Source organism: Drosophila simulans, chromosome 2R (assembly GCF_016746395.2).
Source record: "Drosophila simulans strain w501 chromosome 2R, Prin_Dsim_3.1, whole genome shotgun sequence".
Classification (NCBI taxonomy): domain Eukaryota; kingdom Metazoa; phylum Arthropoda; class Insecta; order Diptera; family Drosophilidae; genus Drosophila; species Drosophila simulans.
In genome coordinates this window covers 8,045,117-8,062,539 of record NC_052521.2, presented here as the reverse complement: position 1 = coordinate 8,062,539, position 17,423 = coordinate 8,045,117, and the positions used below count along the sequence as shown (strand labels likewise).

General features: G+C 44.6%; 4 protein-coding genes across 5 annotated transcripts; 2 read left to right on the top strand and 2 right to left on the bottom strand.

Moving 5' to 3' along the window:
• Nucleotides 1-107: 107 nt before the first annotated feature.
• On the bottom strand, nt 108-6,760 carry LOC6733900 (ubiquitin-conjugating enzyme E2 W). 2 transcript variants are annotated; one of them, XM_016167811.3, is made up of 5 exons: nt 6,622-6,760; nt 1,717-1,808; nt 1,470-1,572; nt 1,174-1,405; nt 108-1,108 (listed from the first exon to the last, which is right to left on the bottom strand). In XM_016167811.3, exons 1-5 carry the CDS (start codon nt 6,643-6,645, stop codon nt 1,095-1,097), a joined length of 465 nt encoding a protein of 154 aa, XP_016026940.1. In that variant the 5' UTR covers nt 6,646-6,760; the 3' UTR covers nt 108-1,094. The 2 variants fall into 2 exon arrangements, with proteins under 2 accessions (XP_016026940.1, XP_016026941.1); XM_016167812.3 differs by lacking the exon at nt 6,622-6,760 and adding an exon at nt 2,418-2,803.
• A 53-nt stretch (nt 6,761-6,813) lies between these two features.
• On the top strand, nt 6,814-8,827 carry LOC6733899 (D-aspartate oxidase). The gene is made up of 5 exons (XM_002080907.3): nt 6,814-6,942; nt 7,305-7,728; nt 7,794-7,917; nt 7,992-8,137; nt 8,214-8,827. Exons 2-5 carry the CDS (start codon nt 7,541-7,543, stop codon nt 8,761-8,763), a joined length of 1,008 nt encoding a protein of 335 aa, XP_002080943.1. The 5' UTR covers nt 6,814-6,942; nt 7,305-7,540; the 3' UTR covers nt 8,764-8,827.
• A 324-nt stretch (nt 8,828-9,151) lies between these two features.
• LOC6733897 (ras-related protein Rab-3) lies at nt 9,152-17,042 on the top strand. The gene is made up of 5 exons (XM_016182335.3): nt 9,152-9,779; nt 13,324-13,568; nt 14,033-14,151; nt 14,215-14,386; nt 14,444-17,042. Exons 2-5 carry the CDS (start codon nt 13,344-13,346, stop codon nt 14,588-14,590), a joined length of 663 nt encoding a protein of 220 aa, XP_016026939.1. The 5' UTR covers nt 9,152-9,779; nt 13,324-13,343; the 3' UTR covers nt 14,591-17,042.
• On the bottom strand, nt 11,120-13,141 carry LOC6733898. The gene has a single exon (XM_002080906.4). It carries the CDS (start codon nt 12,917-12,919, stop codon nt 11,336-11,338), a length of 1,584 nt encoding a protein of 527 aa, XP_002080942.1. The 5' UTR covers nt 12,920-13,141; the 3' UTR covers nt 11,120-11,335.
• Nucleotides 17,043-17,423: the final 381 nt, after the last annotated feature.

Below are 17,423 nucleotides of genomic sequence, written 5' to 3'. Positions count from 1 at the left end.
ATAAATACAAATCCAATATAAGTACAACCAACTTATTTAGGATTTGAATTGGCTTGAATGAAAGGCTTTTTCAGAGATCAATTTGATGCAAACAGAAAAACAGATGCTTCGTTCGACTACAGACTTGTTTTTATTTTAAATACTTTTAACAGTAAATATTTATAGGCATTTATAGACATACGCTGGATAAACATACAGTGGATTTAACTTGTTCTTTATACATTACACGGATTACAGTTAAATCGTATGATAGTCGGACGAGTAGCTCGTCACATCCTAAGATCTACTTGCACAGTTAGAGGTAAATGTGTTCTGCGTTCGGGCCACTTGCGAGATTTTTGGCCACAGATGGACTATCCTAGCCAAGTATATGAACTGGTTAACTTAACGACCTATGCATGGGCAATGTGGGAAGATTACAGAGTGCAGGACTGGTGACAATGAGAGCGATCGGGGATATGGCTGCTAATACATTTAAAATGTCGTAATCTTAACTATGATCGCATGAGTTTTGCTTCTCATCTATGATGATAGAATACACAAAATTAATATAAGCTGGGATGGAGGCGATGTGTGTGTGTGCTGGGTGACGCTCCTCGGGCAGAATGCCGCGAAAGATGCACGTGGAATGTGGAAGCAGCAACTGGCGATAGGTGCCAGAACCATCAAACGTTCAAGTGGTTTGCATACGCTTAGTAGTTAAATGGTAGCATAACATTTAATTTAGACATAAATTTGGTCTTAACAATCTAATTAAAATGTTAACATTTAATAATAGTTTTTCGCACACGCCTTTGTTGATTACACATAGCTACAATTAGAATTGTTTGCATGCGCCACGATTGTTTACCAAACACTACTCATAAGTTTCTCGCTAACTTCATTTGCTTTGTTACACATTGCGTTCGCATCCGAGTGCACTTGGGTTTTAGCATGCTCCACTCACGAGCAGTGCTTGGCCGCCGTCCCACATTTCTTGGATTTCTGGGGGCATCTTGCCGTTTTCTACTTCTGTATTGCTAATGGTGTTTTTTTTTTTGGGTGGATGCGCAAAGCAAACATTAGCAGGCAGTATTCGCAAATGGCAAATCCAACTAAACAGAATCATCTGAAAAATACAATTAGTCGAGTTTAGAGTCAGTGGGCTTCAGTTGGAAAATCACGCATACGTACCGTGATACCACCATTTAGTCTTTTTAGGATTCTTATTACAGGTTTTTACGTATAGCGTGTTGTCCGGCGGACGCTTCTTTTCGCGACAACTACTCAACATGGAGGCTATGCTAAGGCACACTGACTGCACGGACAGCGCCGGCGACCAGTCCTCGGTCAGAATGGATAGGCAGATGTGTCCGTTGCTGTAGACATGCGGATGCACCGGTATATTAGTGCCGATGAAGGTCACCTGCAGATTAAGTGAAGAAGGTTAAGATTCCATGCAGCTTCGCTTTGTTTAACTGAATTATTACCTCTGGCGAATCGAACGGATATTTATTGTTGAATTTGAAAAGTAGCTGGAAGTCCTCGCCCTCGTAAAGTGTGCCCTCGAAACCTTTAATGTTTATTTTCCATCTGTAAACGAAACAACGATATTAGTGTCAGCTTGCAACAACTGCGGGCTTTGTGCTCAGTGCGAATTGCTGAATTGCGAATTGATTTAAACCAGTTTCAGTTGTCGCTGAACTTGGCCTACTCCGCCGCGTAGTCCATACTTACTCTGATAAATTTTGTTGTACGCTCTCGGTGTCGATGGTTACGCCTGGTGGCGGCTCCTTAATCAGGGACATCAGCTCTTTGTGTAGGCGGCGCTGTGGGGAGAAAATAAAATTTAAGACTTGTATTAGTTAATGACTCGGACAGTTCGCGGTATATCTTATCGCGAAACACACCTACAGCTGGGACATTCTACTTAAGAGTTCTCAAGACTTATTTTTTCCGCTCGCCTTATCGGTGCGCCATTTCTCCTTTGGCTTACAAACGCCAATATACGCTATATGGCGAGTACATGCCTACGCGCGTATATATAAACGAAATGCTCGATAAGATAAAAACAAATGTCACTGAAATTTATAGAACCGCCGATTGTTTTTCCGTCTTTCGGATCCCCCTTATCGAGTGATTGACACTTGCAGGCCCGTTTTCGGGACCATAAACAAGTACCGCACCGCTGCCCCCGCAAATGAGCTGCTGATAAATGGGTTTGATCGATAAGAACTGGATTTTTGCAAGGGCAAGAATAATAAAAACAAATCTCGGCCCAGCCTTGAAGAGAATCAACACAGGATTCACGCTGATTTCTTGGAAATCAAAATACTACATACTCATGACGCAATGGAACACCATATGTATATTGACGACCAGTCGTTCGAACGCGATATCTGGCCAAAGTTCAGGTTTAATATCTCGAATATACTTGCCTCCCATCGCGAGTTGTCCAACTGCAAAGGTTTTCCGCACTTGGAGACCGGCGGTGTCTTTGGCTCCTTGGGTTCGGTTATGATTTCCGATTTGGGTATTTTGTCTTTGGGTTTTTTAAACAGCTTCAGCATTTTGTAGTTTTAGTTTTCACACAGTTTTTCACAAATTTTAAGCGTTTGTTGTGTCAATTTTTGGCAGATTCTTCTCGACTTGCTGGGCTTGCTTTTAAGTATTTAATTTTATAAGTTAGTTAGTCGCACAGTTCAATATGCCAGCGTTTTTCCCAGGAGGCGAGAGTGGGCAAGGGGCGTGGCAGTCATTTTATTCGCGAACCGATTCGTGTCGACCAATTGCGGCAACGTTCGTGGGACGACTGCAGAAAAGCGCCCAGAAAATTGTGGGAGAGACTGCAAGGCGAGTCGAGTGACGAAGCCCGACGTAGCGACGTGTCTCGGTGTACGTACGGTCGGCACAAGTAGTAGTAGTCGCCGCCGCTTTCGGCACCTCTCCAATCGCACCACCTCCCGCTCTCTCCCGATCTGTATATAGATACATGTGTTGGTTGTGCACTATCAAAAATGAGAATTCGCAAGTGCAGCGAAACGGCCCAAACTAGTTCGTTAACCTGAACAAGTTGCCCGCCCAGCTGGTTTGGTCCTAAACTTAAGTCGTGATTGTGTCCCCGGATCACGAGATGGTGGCTCTCACAGCCACCTTCGCGGCACCAAAGGTATTGGCAGAAACGCTTATCGGACCACTGCCCTGGCACGCAGCCATTACCTGATAAGCACACGATTAGATTACAGCGATGGAAGTGGCGATAAGCACATCTACGTATATGTTAATACAGTGTGGGAAAAGCTCTACGCATTGAGGTACCAAAAAATATATTTATATAGTGATAAAGAACTCAATCTTTCACAGTTGCACAAGTTAATCAACAGTTTTAATTTTACGGAAGTTCTACTGGTAAACAGCACTTATGATAACATATAGCATATGAGTTCCGCTCGTACTGAAGTTCATTAAGAAGCATTTTCCCAGTACATTGCGAACTCGTTTTGCTCACTGCACATACTCGAACAAAAGGAACACAAGTGTTCAAGACGGTTGCATACGTCAATGGGTCATGCATTTCAATTGATGGCACAATGAGATCTTCGGCGTTTTAAACTGAAATGAAGACGAGCGTCTGCTTGTGATTAAGAGCAATCAAGCAGGGCCCTAGAAGATGATCGATTATATAAGTCGGACACTGGTTTACAGAGAACTGGTTCTAAATGAAGCGACAGATCGACAACCACTTAGCGAGGCCAATTTAAGTGGACCCATTAAATAAGTTCCGCAACCATAGTATAGTATAGTGTATAGTATGATGGACCCAAATGGGCCGCCAAACGCGAAAAACTCAGCGCTGAAGTAGGCCATACCAATAAACACGCGCCACACTCAGCGGGGGCTACTTGCGTTTATTTTGGACTCAATCAAACTTAGAGAGCAAAACAAAAGCTGCTTGAATCAGCCAGAAATAAATAAATAAAACTGCAGTTGAATGCCAACGTCTAGAGGAGCGCTGACTGGGAAATTTTATGAAAACAGCCAAAACAGACAAACAATGGACTCGAAAAATTCTTCGGCAATAAAAGCCAAGCAGAGTGTAAACAAATAAACCAGCGACTGCCAGACTTTCGTGGCGCTGGAAAGGGGGGCCGCGTCTGTTTTTTATTTATTTCGCCTTTTCCTAGAATATTTTTCGGCTAAGCACAATGGCCAGGGAATAAAGCGTGCCACCACCGAAATCTTTGTGGCTGATAAACATTTTGGCAGCTGATAGCCGCAGTATTTTGGAGGTAAGCCAGAGGGTGAAGGACGATTAGCGTAGACATAAACACATAAGATTTGGATTGTGGGTGGCTTTGCAAGATGGGGAAATCATTTGAAATGAATCACGCCCCGAAAAATGTTTTGGAAATCGCATTTGCTGGCCAACCTTGGGCTGTGAATCACACGCCAGGCTAAAATAAACAAACCCAAGCCACTACACTCTGGCCAAATTATGCAAGTGGGAGGCCCGGAGGCCCAGTCCCAAAGCCATATAAAGCGATTTCCTGAACCGGAGAAATGCTAAGCGCATTACGGTAAAGGTGAAAGCGGAAGAGCCGAGGGATGGGCCTGATTATACACTCGTTGCAACCTTAAACTTGGCAAGAAGCCACCTGCCCCCCTTCGACACAGGTCGATAAATCATCGGGTACGTCATCATCGTACATTGTGACGTCAGAGATCGTGCTGAGTGGCGTATTATAAAAGTACGAAAACCTGATGCGCCAGTTTCGGCTTTATCATCAGCTTGAAGAGAGCGGCAATCGACATGTGTCACGTTCGCAGCAGATGAGCAACAAGTTCCATAGCGCATCTAGAGCATCTCCTTTGGCCGATTGCCGCTGACATGAAAGTACATATATAGCCGTAGGGAAATCTAGGAAACGTAAGCCATCAGAACGAGGACGTGTTGTTGTCGCAGACACGTGAAAGGCGTGTGTAATTACAATGTGCGAAACTTGTTGCTGTGAGGAAAAGACAACGGAATCGCAGTAATTAAATTAAAATGAAATGAAATGTAAGCGACTTAAATGCAAAGGTGTCTCTATTCTGAGATTAAAGCTTTCTTCGCTGTGAAGGCGATGGGAAACCTGATGAGGAAAGTGACATATTAATCTCAACGATAATGAAATTGCGCAGGTACACTTTAAGCGATTAAATATGCCGATCAGCGATCACGTTTGGCAGGTCAGTGACTTCAATAATCCATCTATTGCCTAGACCTTATCAAGGAGACACTTTCCAAAAGCTAAATTGCTCTGCTGCCCTTTCAATGCCATTCGAAACCGCCTTTCAAACTCACCCATAAATCACTAATTGACTCGCGGGAGTGCTAACAAGGCAAACCACTTCCTTATGGCGAATCTTTGTTATGCCTGATATTCTTTGTGATCGGTTCGGCCCATGCATATTTCATGATGCCACTTCGGAGGCTCGATACTTCTTGATTTTCCACTACAGGCTGATATCAGATTTATAATAAAATTTGAAAACACTTTTCATGGTATTCAAAACGTTCTAAACTGGTTCTATATTGTGGTGGCTATGGCTTGCTGTTTATTTATAGGGATCTAATGAGTAAATGGGAGCGCCGGGCAATTAATATGTTTAGCGCGTGCCAATGATGTCGCAATTGAGGAGCGGACAAGAGGATCCCTGGGAAAAACGTTTGGCCACCGGTGATCAATGGTTGGCAAAAGTTGAACCTGCGCACTTTGGATCCAAATTTAAGAGTTTTGGCTTTCGCGTCGCGAAGAATTTGGCGGAGAGGCGCGTGCGAGTTCGCGTGGCATCGAACACTGAATGCGAGCGGCGTCACTGGCGATGAGCTTCTATTTTCGGCGAACGGGAGAGCGATCCGCGTGAGCCACATACATATGTGTATACAAAAGACATTGCTTGATGAGAAAGGTGCTGCATAAAGCAACAATATTAAACCAGATTATATTTGCGAAGGTACACAATAAATATCCCGCACCGGTAAAATATGCAATACAACTTTATATATAAGACGTAGGAGATACAATGCCGTGACTTGATATATACACAGGTTTTACAAAACTCCCCATTCCAGGTTAACAGCTCCCTAAAGAGCATCGAGCTGGCAAGGATCGAAGGTTTTCGCCACAATGCAAATGCATTGTTTACGTGGCATAAACAAGCATTCAGGCGAAGGGAAAGTGCAATGAATGCCATGTAAACATTTGGCCAGTGGGAGGCAGATGACATTGGGCTCTGTCTGTGGCCTGTGGGTGGGCACAAACAGCGGGCCGATTTTGGCTGGGTTAGTAGCAATTAGCGACCGGGGTCAGACGACCTCGGCCTGCAGAAACCAATAAGTTATATAACGATAGACGGTAGATCGAGCAGGAAGCTGGACAGGCTTATCATCGCAGAGCGCTGCGTCACTCCTCAGCTATGAATCTCTAGAACGATAAGATGACGTTGAACCTTCTACTCGTGGGATGGCAGCCTGACACGCGATTGCGAAAGGGAAACCTTCTCGGATCGTAAACATTTGCCCAGCTGCGGGTAAAACCCTCTACTATTTTGAATACGCCTCGGATATCGAAATTATCCCAAGACTTCCAGGGAACTCACCTCGCTGGGCGACTTCGAAGACATACTACTACTGCTTGTCTTGGGGAAATCCGTCCTGATGGTCCTGCCGCTTTCGCTCCAAGTCCTGGCTGCTCCGCTCGCTGTCTATCTGTTCCGTGTCCTTCGTGGCCAAAGCTGTGCGTAAAGTCTGCTTTTGGGTAAATGTTATTAGAAAAATAAATATCTGAGTGGATAGTGTGACCCTCCGGGCAGTGTTGAAAAAGATTCGTGCATCGCACTTACATTGTGAACGTAACTAAAAAATACCGCACTCAGCTGTTCAGCGTGTGGGTATTTTTGAGTTTTGCGGTTTGAACGCCGGTAAATAGTTTTATTTCAGCGGAGTACAATAATTGTTTTAAAAATTTGTCAAGCCAATTTGGGTTGACAAGTTATACTGACAGTTCAGAAAAGTTGTTGTGGTCCCTACAATGGTGTTTTTGTGTGTAGTACAAACAGCTGATTCAACACAGTATTTTCGATGTACAGTAGATACCCGTATGGAAGAATAGGACAAACAGCTTATATTTAAACAATGAAATATATGTATTTTGCCAGTTTTTTTAAGCAAAATTGCTTTTTTTTACTAAAATATGTTTAAATAAAAGTCTGTAGCTTTTTAAAAAGCTGTATCTCGCATTTAATACTCACTGATACATTTAATTTTGTAAATATTTATTTAGGGTCTATTGTAAGCGTGGAACACTGTTTGCAACCATAACAAAAACAACGAAAAAAAGTGTTTATTGCAATTTTAATAGAGAGCAGTAAAGTTTATCTCATCTTTGGAGGCGCGATGGAGAGCGTATTTGATAAGAGCTGATAAGCCGCTGCCACCTCCGCAAGTACCTTTAAAAACACGCTCAGTACCAAATCGCCTTCCATTGGGATTGGGTAATCAACGCAAAGCGGATCCAGAATGCATTTCGGAGTCTTGGGAAGCGGTATCATCGGTCTTACGACCGCCTTAGAGCTCCAGAAGGAGTTTCCCACGGCAAGGGTTTCCGTGATTGCGGATCGGTTCAACGAGGACACCGTCAGCTATGTGGCGGCTGGAATTTTCCGACCTGGAACCAGCTTCATGGGCCCCACCCAGGAAATTACGCAGTGAGAATCTGTTTTGGATTCCAACACACCTGTTGTGCATCTAACGACTTTTCTTTTCATCGTAGACAGTGGATGACCGATGCCTTCAACTACTGGGATGAGCTGCGTCGCTCCAAGGAGGCTCCTCTGGCGGGCGTGTGCCAATTATCCGGCTATATTTACTCCCGCACCTCCCCCTCCATCGTACGGGTACGTTGCCGGGCAGTCGACAATCAGTGATTCTTATCATCATCGGCTTAATTCGATTAACTTTGCTGCCTTAGAACCACTTTATCGAGAAACTACTGCCCGTCTACCGAAGAGCCACGGAGGAGGAACTGAAGCTATGCAACGGCGGCTGGAAGTACGGATCCTTCTTCACCACATGCCTAACGGAAAGCCGGCTCTTCCTGCCCTACGCCACCAAAAAGTGAGTAGCTGTTTAATGAAAGAGAAGCCTTAAAATCAACAATTTGAAAATAACCGTAAATATTAAATGTTGCTAGATTCCTGGAGAACGGAGGAGAGGTTGTCCGTCAGCATGTGAATAGCTTTTTCGAGGTGCCGCAGAACTTTGACGTGCTCCTTAACTGCACCGGCATGGGAGCTAAGGAGTTGTGCGGCGACCAGCATTTGGTTCCCATCCGGGGTCAAGTGCTCAAAGTGCGTGCTCCCTGGGTAAAGACGGCTTTCTACGGCGATTACGACACCTACGTTCTGCCCGGATTTGAGACTGTGACCCTGGGAGGATGTCGCCAATTCGATAGCTACAACACCGAGTGGTGCAAATACGATAGCATGGCCATCCGAGAGCGGTGCTACGATTTGCTGCCCAGTCTCCGGAAAGCGGAGATCGTGCGGGAATGTGTTGGTCTGCGGCCACACCGCTCCGTCGTTCGGGTGGAGCCAGAACTGATCACGAATCCGGAAGGCAGGCGGCTGAAGGTAGTCCACAACTACGGCCACGGCGGCTACGGTGTGACCACGGCTCCTGGAACGGCTGTGTACGCAGTTCGATTGGTACGCGATCTGCTAGCGGGAAACAGTAAACTGTAGGTGGTAAAATCGTTTTTGATTATTGGTCATTAAACTCTTTATACTCATAATCTTTGAACCCAGATTTGATTTGGATTTTTTATTGTGCAATAAACTAATTGCAATTCTCAAGGTCTCGATATGCGCCAGTTCCAAAGGTTTGAAGAAGGATTATTTAAAAAATGTAGAGAAACAATTATACATTTTGTTTACTGTTTTTATCAGTTCCTTGGTCTATAGTTTCTGGGTTCACAAAGTGAACGAATGAATTCGCGCCCACAAATAAATTCAAATGAACCCCTTGGCCAGTGCTCCAAAAGGCTCCGGAAGTGCGAGGTGCGCATGACCGGCGCATGAATGGAAAGCTCGCCCGAAATCGCCGCGAAAGCTACGCCCACACACGGACACCCCAGGCACGGAGACCCATCGATTTTCAGCAGCAGGAAAAGCAGCAGGGAAATTGTGTGGGCAGCAGCCAGTCATCCAGTCAGTCAGTTAGCCAGCCAGTCAGCCAGGTTGAAACAGTTGAATTATGAAAACGTATACAAAACTGGCCCGATTTCGCCGCAGCAGTCAATTCGCCGCCTGAGAGCGAAGGAAAAATTGAAAATTGTGTGTCCTTTGGTGTCGACGTGTCGAGGCAAAAAGGTAGAACAGTTGGTGCGTTGCATTTGCTGAATAATTGAGCCACTGAAGCGGTAGTCAGCTCAATCCTGACCAGACGAGTGGGTCGCGGGCGTGTGAATAGTTGATTGGGTAACCGTAAACAACTCGACGAATCAATCGACGCGAAATCGCGGCGTATGTCAGTCCAGTGCCAAGGCTGAGTCGAGTCCTTTTCCTTCTCCCTTCAGCGAAAGGAGCTGCCATTATCGATTTGTGTGTATGTGCGAGCAACAACACGGCGTACCTCTCACCCACACATCGAAAACAGCAGGATATTCTTGTGACAGCAGGATCTGCAGCAGCACCATCATAAACAGCAACTGAAATATTAGCAGCAGATACTACTGCAACCGCAACAACCTCAAGACAGAGTAAGTTTATCTGACACATTAAGTATCCGCCATGATGGACCAAAAGTGGTTGAGGGGGTGCTAGTCCCAGGTAAAACCAAAATACCTGCGTTTTCGCATCAAAATCTTAGCAGTATCAGTTCCATATTGTCAAATAATGTGGTCGTTGGTTGGATTTTAATACTCTTATATTAAACATACTTGATTTTGACATTGTAGAGATAACACATAAACTTATTAAAATTATTGAAAGTATTTAAAAACCGAATGTTACTTTTATAGTAGTTCAATATACTTATGATGCATGTGAGCTGAGTGTTATTATCTTGTTGACAATAGATATGGGCTATACATACATATGAACCTGCGTATGAACCAAATAATATGTAGTTTCACAATTTCCAGGAAAAAGTTGATTGTATAGGATTATTCATATTGATTGCAAAAAATAAACTGAAATAACCCAGTATTTATGCACATGTCTAATATTTACGTCTGACAACAAACCTTAAATAGAAACTTTTTCAATTGGAACCGTTAAGGCAGGATTGAGTTCTCGTTTTGGCCAATATTGGGTTTCTTATCAATAATTAAACTAGCCCGCAGCTGCCGACCGCTGAACAGCTGCCAAATCATTGGAAATTTGAAACATGAAAGAGCAGTTAAGGGGGTGGGAAATGGGGGCAGGGTCTAGCAGCCACCCCCACGCAGGGGGAAAACAACAGAAAAATCGATAATTACACGCAGTCGAGCAGATAAAAACATTTCCACACAGCGCCTGTGATAAGGGCCGTCTGCCGTTGAAGACCTCTTATTGCGGCCCCTCTTTGGTGTCTGGGTTTGGGTTTGGGTTCGGGCCCCTCCAGGATATTTCTGGGACTGAAGAGGCTTGACAGGAGCGAAGCCTGTCCTTTTGCCAGCAAAATCCTTGACGATGACGCGCGCACTCGGTCCTTCTACACCAAGTCGTTCATCAGCAATCTGACAGCATTTTGCCGCTGCGCAACTTCTGATTCTGATTCTGGAGGGGGAATAAGGATGAGCGGAAACGGAACCAGGAGAACCAGGCTATATACACAAATTATCGACACAATGTCGCCGCCTTCATTGCATATGGAAAGCAGGCAGCCAACCATCCCGAATGGCAAACTGTAAGCCGAGACTGTTGTCACTTGCCCAAGCCAAGGCTGAAAGTTTTCAAGGCCGCACCAGCCCACCAGTCCACCAACCCGCCGTTCAGCTCTGCAATTCCCTTTGAGTTTTCCCAGTGACGTGACAGGGATAATCAAGTGGGTCCTTTCCCAAGTCAGGCCGCAAAAGCCAACCCCTCCCGCCTACTCCAAGGGTTAAAAGTCAAGGGGATTGGGGGGTAATGCTTTAGAAAATATAAACGCAACTTGTTTAATCCACGCGCACGCGATTCAATCACTTCCGGGCACCCAGAGAACACAAGTTGGCCGCCAGTTGGCCTTGACCGGTGTTCCGTGTCCATCATCTAGCCCCACCGGTTCTTCGTGCAGCATGGACCACAAATGGAGTGTCTATGGATGACATAATGGTTGATAATAGCATGTCAGCTACTCAACCATCTCCATCCGAATCCCGATGTTGACGCCATCGCCCACTCCGCAAAAGGCATCGGCCTTGCAGCCATTCTGTCCACCCATATTCATTCCCACTCCTCTGTTATGGATCATTAGCTCCTCCGGTGTATCCTGTTGGATGCCGCACTTGGACTTGGATTCATTGACACCGCTGAAAATCACAATGCCAGGATTGCAAAAGTTACCATGATTGGGAGCCATCATAGGCATCTGAGGTGGCTGTTCCAGTTGCCTGGGCGAATCCTTCCGCATCAGCGTAGTCATGCATATGCTAGTGTTGCTGCTACTAGTTATTATGGTAGTGGTATCTATAGTCTCAACTAGCTGACCTTCGTCCTCGGAAGCAGCGATGGCCGCCTCGCTAGCTTGCTCCTGCTGAGCTTTCAAGTCGCTCTCCCGTTGCCTCTCCAGTTCGCGCTCCAGTTCCAATTGCTGCTCCTGTTCGATACGGTCCTCGTCGTGCTCCTCCTGAGCTTGCGCCTGGCAAAGCTCCACATGCATTCTGGACAACTGGGCGGCATCATATGGGCAGAAGCAGTTTAGACTTACGACCCGATTGCCCATGTGCTGAACTGGGCGGCTGTTACGGGCTATGGGCGAGATCCCATCCGGACCGAGGAGCAAACGAAAATGACGCAGCTGAAAGTCGCTGATGGCTAGGGATTCGGGAAAGATGAACCATTCGGTGCCTTGGTAACAGGGCGGATGGGTCAGCGAACCGCCGTAGGAATAGAATCCAGATCGAAATTGATACATCAAGTAGGATATGGGAAACGGGGAAATCTGGACACGCTTTCCAGGCTTCTGAACCAATCGCAAATTCTGCACCAGGGGATCCAGGAACGGATTGTGGGCGGACAGCTCAAAGACGTATCCGATCATCAGAAGGTCATAGCTGCTGGTGCAAGCCCGGGGAATACCCGATCCCGTTTTGTGCATCACCTGCATCTCAAGTGGGAACTTTCGGTGGTTGATCGTATGCTCGGATCCCTCGCTGTTGCACCAGCCCCAGTGGAAGCGCAGTTCCAGAAACGTATAGCTGGCCAGGAGATCAGCTCCACTGATAGTAGGTGCATTACCGTGGAACTGGGCACGGAGGATAAGTGTCTGACCCGTATTCTCCAGCGTGATGCTGGCGGGCAGATCATCATAGTGGTTCCAGCTCAGGAGCTCCCTTATGGCCATGCGTTGAATTTGAGTTTCATCGATGTTGACTGGGCTCTGGAAAAAAGTTGATTCCTCCACAGAACTGGCAGATGACCTGGACTTTGGCAACCAGGTATGCGGACCATGTTGCATGTCGTAACCGTATGCTGGAATAAGATTTCTTGAGCTGGATGTGTTCCCAAATTGCAGTGGAGTCCTAATCAAATCGAGTACGCGCTGATATATCTCCTTCAGTGATTCCTGATCCGCGTGGTATGCAAATGCTCCCAGCAGGCAAAGTCCAGTAGTAATCAATGGATGCTGGACCATTTGTCCCAGGATCTGGCCAAATACTAGGAAGATCAACTGCACCATAACGCTCAATACTGTTCCCAATGCGGTATCAAACATGTTGCCTTTTAGTAGACGCGGACTTGCATTAGAGTGCCAGTTGTGGGATAAAAAGAATCTGCAAACGCAGAAATGTCCAAACAAAAACTCGATAACAAAACGCTCAACTCCTTTTAGATTTCCAAGTTATTTTGCAAAACTTTCCCGTTCGTAGGTTTATGACTGTTCCTTATACGAAAGTGTTTATGTGACTGAGTTCTTAAAGGTTCTGCTGTCTTACATCTTAAATACACAGTGACAGTCAAGTCTAGCCTGCTACTTTGTTAATCTCATCTTGATTCCTTGACATTATATAGATCATGGGGATTAGTTATTATAATGTGGACATAATGCCTTAGGGTGTAGTGAGATATTGCAAGACTACTACTCCGTTTCTAATCCATGTTTTCATCCACTCCTTGCAGCACCGCTCTAAACAGTCAAAATGGCGAGTGGCGGAGACCCCAAGTGGCAGAAGGATGCCGCCGACCAGAACTTTGACTACATGTTCAAGCTGCTCATCATTGGCAACTCCAGCGTGGGCAAGACCAGCTTCCTCTTCCGCTACGCCGACGATAGCTTCACATCCGCCTTCGTCTCCACGGTGGGCATCGACTTTAAGGTGAAGACCGTATTTCGGCACGACAAGCGCGTGAAACTCCAGATCTGGGTGAGTATATATTGATGTTCTTTCTAAGATATATAATCGGGTCGCAGCATGTGCTGCCTACTGTTATGGGCACTTGAGATGTGTAGAACTTGTTTGACCTCGATTAGTTTTGTGGGGGCGAATGAATCGTCCGGAGAAGAGCATTAAACCGGAAAGCTGAGACATTGATTTATTGATTGGCCATCGCTACGGACGAGAGCGCAGGTGAGCGTCCTCTCGAGAGTCCTTGCTGTGCGATGCCAGTCGTGTTTTCAGTCATCCATTAAGATAATATAATCAATGAGTGGAATACGGTAGAGGCTTGTGCTTTAAGCCGTTAATCTATGTTGGGGATTCATTCATTAGGGCTTAACTGCTATTTATTGAGTTATAAGTCAAGTACCGGCTCTAAAAGGTTTTTTAAAATCCTAGTCTCTTATAGTCTTGATGCCATTTCCCATTGAACTGTATTTTTGCTTTTATAGGACACTGCTGGACAGGAGCGGTACCGAACTATCACCACAGCCTACTACCGTGGAGCGATGGGTTTCATCCTGATGTACGATGTCACTAACGAGGACAGTTTCAACTCGGTTCAGGATTGGTAAGTGAATCTATTCATTAAAACTGGATCACCTCTTATGCTGTTAATTCTCTTACTCCAAAGGGTGACACAGATCAAAACGTATTCGTGGGACAATGCCCAGGTGATCCTGGTGGGCAACAAGTGCGACATGGAGGACCAGCGGGTAATCAGCTTCGAACGTGGTCGCCAGTTGGCCGATCAATTGGGTGTTGAGTTCTTCGAGACGTCCGCCAAGGAGAACGTCAACGTCAAGGTGAGTAGGAATTCTTCGATTGCTCCTAGATATCAGAATAAACCACCTTACTTTCAGGCTGTTTTCGAGCGCCTGGTGGACATCATCTGCGACAAGATGTCCGAGAGTCTGGACGCGGATCCGACGTTAGTGGGCGGTGGCCAGAAGGGCCAGAGGTTGACGGATCAGCCGCAGGGCACGCCTAATGCCAACTGCAATTGTTAGAGGTTCGATGGATGGATTGGAGGACGGGTGAATCCTGCAGCACCGCAACAACCATATTCGTAACAACCATAGACAACAGAATTTGGAAACTAGCTAATTAGTCAGCATTGAACAGGGCTTCGATGGTAATCCCTCAGTAAGCCGACGATGACGGTTCGAATACCGATGAGGAGATAATGATAATATAGGCGCGCATTCCCCTTTCAGTGGGGGCGTGGCCCTGTGTTTGTATTGATATGTGTATGTATATCCTTTGCGTAAGCTCGCCTCAGTGTAAATGTCAAATGTTATTTAATCCGATATTTGAATTGTATCTTGTAATTTGTAATTGGTATTTTATAACCTGTAATTTAATTGGCTGACCGCAGCGATGAAACATTTGTTGAGTGTGTGTATTGAGTTGAATTTATTCGAATTGCGAGATCGAGATTCAGAAAAAAGAGCAAAGAATTTAACGAAAGTCCGATTTGACGGTAATTCGGCACTAATTAAGCATGCACCCCGAGTGCTGATTAAAGTCATTTGATTAGCGACCCCAACACAAGGGGGTCAAGAGGTCAGGAGGTCAGTCAGCACGAGTATTTCGAACCGTTCTCCACATCCACATGTATATACGCTGGCTAAACTGTACAGTTTGAGATGCTTGACGAAACGCACAAAGCTAGCGAATCGGTGAAATCGAACAGACAACTAACTACTTATATAGTACACCCCTCCACCCTCACACACACACACACCCATGTATATGTATGGATACACACACACACAACAAAACAAAGAGCACTATACACACACACACACACACACCGGAAACGGATGTAGTTTAACCAAAAATCCCCGGCTTGGAAAATTCTAGCGAACACAAACAAAGCGGCTGAGTGGTAAGCCGCTATTATTAAATATTATGATTATTATTATTATGTACGTATGTATTTATGTAGTGAAATGAAAAGTTTTAATGTGTTGCAAATGATAAAAGAAATATATACATCAAATATACATGTATCGCATAGAGTACCAGCCAGATCCACAGCTACACATAGAGGTACTAGCAGTTTTTGTTGCCCGAATCCCCTATCGAACACCTTCCGAGGGCCAGAGTGACAATAACCCGCAGGAGATCAGGAGCACCACTGCGGCACCCCTCCCCCTCGAGGTCCGGCCACCCAAGTTGAGTTTCCAGCACCTAACCGCCCACTTCGCCCACACTTTGCTTTCCCCTACGAGACTGTTGCGAACTGAATCCGGATTGCGAGTTACTTGAACCCACCGAGCCAGCTGAGAGATCGATGCATTTAATTTGCCAGCCCCTTCCTAGCCCCGACATCCGAATCCCCAACACCCCCCGTTTTATATGCACACAACACCCACTTTTCTTTTTCTTTACTGTACAAGGCTTCCCTTTGTTGCCGCTTTAATGACACAACAAACCGCTGCCTAAACTAAATTTGAACGAAGATTGTAAGCGGGACAAGGACTTTGACTTGGGGGGGCTAACACTGCTGAATCTGAATATGTAACTGAATATATATATATGTATACATATATATTTGCCAATGCTCGTTAATGTTAAATATGTGTACAAGCAGAGTTTCACTTAAATTACGATTAAATTAAAGGCATATCGCTGTATTATAAATACCCAAAAAAGAAGACAAAATCCGCGCACCTACGAAAATGCCAGGAAAATCTACACAACAGCGCAACGAGTTGCTTAGTGCCCGGGAGGAGAAGAGGGGAAGGGAGCTGGGATATAGAAGGGGAAAATTGAGATGATTCTATACGAAAATGCCTTAAGCCAGTCTTGGTACTTTTGGCATTCGAACTGTTTTGTATTATAATTAATCATAAAACGCGCATAACCACTCGTTCAAGAATTTGTCCTTATATTCGTGTGTGGATTTCGCTTTTAGTCAAGCCCCAACTAATAATCCAATCCAATTCAATTAAACTAAACCAAACTAAACTGATGCTAAAACTAAAACTAGACCGGAGTAAAATCAAAGCAAATAATACATACGTACCCGAGAAACAATTGTTGATGAATTCGTGCATAGGCATAACGCAAACATTTTTGCGCTACATTGTTGTCATTTGAACCAATACTTAGCATATTGATTATTGCATTGTGTACTCAGCTAAACCAAATATTTGTAAACCCTATGAAAACAATTCCAACTCCAAACAAAATGGCATTATTTGGATTCCATTTGAATTGCAACAGAATAACCCAACTAGGCAATGTATACAAGAACGTCAAAATAAAATAATTCAATATATTATTCAATGATGGTTTTTAAACACTAACACACATCTGCATACCCGTACTTATGAGGATACTAACATAGATATACAGATACACACATATATACATAATATACACATAATGGTATTGAACTTATTGTATTCCCATAATAAAATATATGCAAAAGGTGTATGGTAAAACAAAGGACCGAATTATGTTTCTATTACGGGCGGAATGGGATAACATGGTATCTGATCCTTCAAAATAGGTGAATAACATAATTAAAGCTTTACATTTTTAATGTATTCCAATTGCTTTCTGCATTGTATCTATTTATATTCATACTTGCCTGATTGCCAGAAGGTTCTTTACAAGCATCAGAAAGATAAAAAAACACACTTAATTTTTCTTCATATATTTTACACATTTTATTCATATTGATATACTTGTATAATTTACAATTAAATAAGTCAATTCACATAAATATCAAATATTGTGTGCCACATTCAAGCGCAATCCATAGCTTACGTAGGTGCCACAATGAGTGGCAGTTGAGTGGAGTTCGAGTACAGTAAGTACGGCTTATGA